The 5,806-nt window shown below is 38.4% G+C and overlaps 1 protein-coding gene across 1 annotated transcript; it reads left to right on the top strand.

Annotated features, from left to right (window-relative positions):
* Window positions 1-264: 264 nt before the first annotated feature.
* Window positions 265-5,423, top strand: TTC6 (tetratricopeptide repeat domain 6; the record flags this gene model as incomplete). Its single annotated transcript, XM_009581017.1, has 5 exons — window positions 265-269; window positions 352-562; window positions 3,277-3,429; window positions 3,616-3,786; window positions 5,198-5,423. Coding segments are annotated over exons 1-5 (766 nt in total), but the record flags the coding sequence as incomplete, so codon positions are not given.
* Window positions 5,424-5,806: the final 383 nt, after the last annotated feature.

The following is a 5,806-nucleotide window of genomic DNA, read 5'->3' as shown; positions in this document are numbered from 1 at the left end:
CCTCATTGGCTCCTCTACCACTTGGAGATAAAGTCCCTCTGTTGAGTACAACTGTTGATAAGGTGAAATCTTGGCCCAGCAAAAGTTAATGAGGGTTTTGTTGTTTTCTTCCTCAGGCCAAGGAGTTAAAACTGAAGTCTGCAAGGGCTTACACTGACTACCTTTTCACTGTTATAACCATCAGGGGGCACATGCAGAAAGCAAACTTAAGGGGAAAAAAAAGTGTCCCTTTCAGTCAGAATTGAACTACTTTCAATGGGCATCATGGGGTAATATTTGCTGATCATTCATAAATTGAGAATTTTATTTACAGAATTTTTAAGCAGCAAACATTAATATCTCTATTTTTAGACTTAATGAGTTTGAAGAAGCCGTGAGATCATTTGACCAGGTTCTCAAACTAGATCCTGTTTCTGTGGATGCCTATGTTGGACGAGGAAATTCGTACATGGAAAACGGACATGAGGCTGGTTGTAAACAAGCACAGAAAGACTTTTTGAGAGCAATTCACCTGAATCCAAAGTGTATAAAAGCCAGAATTTGCTTAGGATACAACTTGCAGGTAACACACCAAAATTCATTGTCAATGCTATGTTTAATCAAACAAAATAACATCAATCTTATATGCATACATTTATATAATACATAAAATAATAATAATAAACATAAAATAATCCATGTACTTTAAACAAGGCTTATGGCATCTTTCTTTTTAAGTAAATGGGTAGATTTTCTTTTCAGTTTTGTGCCCAATCATGTTGGAGTTCTGCTCTTGAATAATGGAATATCAACCTTACACTCATTTGACTTGCATATATAGTTCTCTGATAAACTAACATTAAGAACTGGCATGTTTTGTGTGTATGAGCTGTTTACTGAAGTAAAAAGCAGCCAAAGTGTTGAGAAATCTGTGTAAAACAAAATCTTATATGTCCTAATTATCTAAACTACACTATTAGCAAATCTGCTAAAATCCCTTGGTAAATCCCCTTATATATAATGATTTCTGAAAACAACTTACCTACACAGAAAATGAACTTCTATATTAGCAAAGGCATATCAGATATGACTTGACAGTTTTTGTCTGTGTCTAATTTCTGTCATTTAGTTACTGTGCTTTATTATATCCAGCTGTGTGAAATGTCTTGAATTGTCATGAATCTTGTTGCGAATTACTTTGTGCCAATGTAAATGTTAGTAGCCTGTGTCACGTAGTCTTGCATAAGTGTCATGCAAATTTCCTTTTACATCTTTGCCAATTCAATTAAATTCTAACTAATGCTTTCACAGTTCTTTGGGAAGTACTGTGCAAGAGAAAAAAATGGAGTGACTCCATTGATGAGTAGGTAGGAATAAGACGTAGGTAGGAATTAGACATCTTAGGTGCAGGAGGCAACCTAGAAAGTTCACACAGTGGCAGGTGCTTAATTTCTGAGAGGCCTAAATCTCACTAGATGCCTTCTCTTAAGCCTTATTATACCTTTTGGGGCTTAAACATAGACATATGTGGAGAAGTATTTTGATGTGGGGAACTAGATGATTCACCTTCTATCTTTGCTTAATTAATATGTATATTAGGTAAAACGTTTACATTTTGCCTGTGGTCCCAAGTGGCCTACTTGCCCAGAATTAAACACTTTCTTGACTATGCTAAGTCATTCACAAGGTACAGTATACCAGAGTTCCATTTGACCATCCAGGGGAGGTACTTTTGCTGAACAACCTAGTGGTTTAATTTTATTGCTATGTGAAATCCAATATATAAGTCTTCAGGTCACAAGCTCATATATAGCCTGTCAAGAGTTGAATCTGGTGAGGGACATAAAGGTCAACAAGAAAGGCTTCTACAAGTACATCAGTAACAAAAGGAAAATTAGGGAAAATATGGGCCTGCTGCTGATGAGATGGGAGCAGTGAATGTTGTTTATCTCAACTTTAGCAAAGCTTTCACTAGTCTTTCATAGGGTCTTCATAGAAAACCTGGTGAAGTATGGTCTGGATAAGTGGACAGTGAGGTGAAATGAAAACTGGTTGAACTGTCAGGCTCAAAGGGTCATTATTAGTGCCATGAAGTCCAGATGGAAGCCAGTCAGTAGTAACGTACCCTCAGGGGGTCAGTAATGGGTCCAATACTGTTTAACATCTTAATTAAGGACCTGGATGATGGAGTGGAGCGCACCTTCAGCAAGTTTGCAAATGATACAAAATTGGGAGGAGTGGTTGATACACCAAATGGTTGTGCTGCCATTTAGAGGGATGATGGGCTGGACAGCCTGGAGAAATGGCAGACAGGAACCTCATGAAGTACAACAAAGGAAAGTGAGAAGTTCTGCATCTAGGGAGGAATAACCTCATGCACCACTACAAGCTGGGAGCTGACTGGCTCAAAAGCAGCTTTGCAGAAAAGGACTTGGGGGTCCTGATGGACAACAAGCTGAAGTTGTCAGTGATGTGCCCTTGCAGTAAAGAAAGCCAATGATACCCTGGGCTATGCTAGGAGCAACATTGCCAGAAGGTCGAGGGAGATGATCCTTCTCCTCTACTCAGTACTGGTGAGGCCACATCTGGAGTACTGTGTCCAGTTCTGGGCTCTCCAATATAAGAGAGACATGAACATACTGGCACTCTTCCAGAGAAGGGCCACTAAGATGATTAAGGAGAAGGCTTAAGGGGGAGTATTACAAATAGGTATAAATACCTGATGAAGGATTATAAATAAAGTGGAGCCAGGCTCTTCTTAATGGTGCACAGTGATAGGGCAGGAGGCAATGGGCACAGACTGAAATACGGGAAATTCCATTTAAACACAAGAAAACTATTTTTTTTACTGTGAGGATGATCAAACACCGGAACAAATTGCGTACAGAGCTCGTGGAGTCTCTATCCTTGAAGATATGCAAAATCTAACTGTACATGGTCCCGGGCAACCTGCTCCAGCTGACTCTGCTTTAAGCAGGAGGTTGGCCTGGACGATCTCCTGAGATCCCTTCCAAACTCAACCATTCTGTGATTCTGTGATGTAGAAGAGGTAATACTTGCAGTTAAAACAGTTGTGACAGATACATTATGTAGTTGGAAAGACAATGAGTATTGCATAATTAACAAGATATTTGAAAACTAACAGGATATTTGAATTCATTTTTTCTGTAACTCAGTTAACTGTGTTTGTAAATACAAGCATGCTTCCATTCTCTGCTGTAATTTTTTAAGTGGGACCATTAGTACGTTTGGCATTTCTTATGTTTCTTATTGTGGACACATTGCAATTCATTTTAGGCTCTTGGAAAGCTTCAGAGAGCATGGAGCCAATTTACAGTTGCTATTTGCTTTGATCCAAAATGCCATGCTGCATATGATGGACGAGCTTCAGTCTGTCTTCAAATGGGTGAAACTTTTGCTGCATTTCAAGATACAAATGCCGCACTAAAGGTAGAGGTTAGCTTAATTTTACTATGCTATGAAGTCAGCCCATACTGTACATTAATAGTTGCCAATTTGGATTAGAAGATGCAATTCAATTTTTTTTAAAGTAAATGTATCTTTGAAAACCAGAATAAATTACTGTAGAAGTGTAAATTTTCCCTGAGTAAGAATGCATCTACATTTTCCTTTCAGCTCACTACCACTGCTCCACTGCTAACAAATCGGGGTGTCATCAATCAGTTAATGGGATATCTATCCTGTGCCATGAAGGACTATCAACAAGCAATTTCTGTTGACCCAAACTATGCATTAGCCTATTTTAATGCAGCAAATATCTACTTCCATAATCGACAGTTTTCACAGGTAAGTCTACAGTCTGTCTTTATACTGTCTTCAGAACTTTTTTCCTTGAGTAAATACTGTTGGTATAAAGCTGTCTTTATCATTAACATGAAGCTTTCTTACATTGAATTTCATGGTCCTTTACCAGGAGATGAATTAATCTGTAGTAATTAATAATAAATACTATGCGTTTTATCATTGATATGAATGAACTAAGATTCATGACAGCTAGGATACACATCACAAAAATTTGTAAATAATTGAGATACTGATGTTCAGTAACTTCCCCCCCTAGCCTAACATTAAATAACTTGCCCAGATTCACTATAGCACCAGGACAAGGAGAATCAAAAGAATCTCCTGCTGATGAACTTTAATCAAGAAGTCAGATCTTCCTCCTGTTACCACAGTAACTTTGGAGTTTTGAATCACCTAATTCTGCTTAAATATGGTGGGTATCTTCAAATACAGAAGAGTTGGATACTGAAATTCCTCTTGTGAGAGAATTTGAAATCTGCTTGAAGGCAAGGACCATCTATTTTTCTCTGTGTGAGGAGGCCCCTATAATGATTTTTCCTTTGGTCTTCTAGTCACTTTTCATGGGCATAGGCTCAGGCTTTTATTTGATTGGAGCTTTGTGGTACAGCAACTGTGGAAACCCAGAACCAGCATGTATGCTTCAGCACATTTCATATACTTGAATTAATTCTCTCCTAGAGTTGCATCTGTAAACACTTCAGCTTGTAGTTTACTTATTAAGGAATTCATCGTGTATAGTACAGGCTTGGCATACAGTTTCAAATCTAGATTGTACTTCATACAGCACAAGAAATAGATAATGTAAGAAAAAAAATTAATATTCTTGTATATTTCTGTGAGTTAGATTCCTTGTTGTTCTTGAGTATTAGTTAGACTTGGGTCAGAAATTCCTTAGGAATACAAGGTCAGTGCCCTGCATATGGCTGCTTCTGTGATCATGTAATCTCTTTTCTTATGCATCTGGTATCTTTCTTCCATGACTGGTCCTGTTTAGGCTGTTCTTCCTCTTTGCTGTGTTTCTGTGACTCCTTACTGTCTCACAGAGGCTGTCTAAGTATGAAGAAATAAGTTAAAGAATAGGTGTTGCATTATAAGTTATTTTCGATGTTAATTCAAATTGGCCTTAATGTGTAGCTTATTTCTTCTGCTATAATTACGATTAAGCATAAACAGCTGTTATTTTTCAAAAGTCTGGGTGGTGATCGACCTTTTTGTGGATAAACATGCTGGTGCTGTGTCTCTCTTTTCTGTGCACAAAGAACGCTGAACAGAACAAGTAAAGACTTAAGAATACTAATGGCTTAAAGAAACAAACTGGAATTTACAAGTTGCACATAAGCCTTTTCCTTAAATTTTAACAGTGTACTTTGTCTCCAATTCATGTGTTTTGTAGGCCTATTGCTATTATTCCAAGGTATTACAACTTGACCCGAGAAATGAATCTGCTGTTATGAATCGTGCTATTACAAATACATTACTAAACAATATTGAAGAAGCAAAAGAAGACTTTGAGAAGGCAATTTGTCTCTGCCCATTCTCTGCAGCAGTGTATTTTAACAGGGCAAATTTCTATAATGGATTGAAACAATATGAACTAGCTGAGAAAGACATTTCAACAGGTAATCTTTATTTACCTGTCATGATTATGTTGGGTAGCATACTAACAATTATGATAACAATTATGATGTGGAATGGAAGGATACAGGCTATTTAGGAAGGACAGGAAGGGGAGACGAAGAGGGGTGTCACTCTCTATGTCAGTGATCAGCTGGAGTGCATGAAGCTCTGCCTGAGGATGGATGAGGAGCTGACCGAGAGCTTATGGGTCAGGATTAAAGGGAGGGCAGGGACAGGTGACAAGATAGTGGGGGTCTGCTACAGGCCACCTGACCAGGAACACTGAGCGGATGAAGCCCTCTATAGACAGATAGGAGCAGCCTCACATTCATAAGCCTTGGTCCTCATGGGTGTCTTCAACCGCCCCAATATCTGTTGGAGGGAC

This window comes from Fulmarus glacialis, unplaced genomic scaffold (assembly GCF_000690835.1).
Source record: "Fulmarus glacialis isolate BGI_N327 unplaced genomic scaffold, ASM69083v1 scaffold8877, whole genome shotgun sequence".
NCBI lineage: Eukaryota > Metazoa > Chordata > Aves > Procellariiformes > Procellariidae > Fulmarus > Fulmarus glacialis.
Note: the sequence above shows the minus strand (reverse complement) of the source record. Positions and strands in the feature narration are given on the sequence as shown.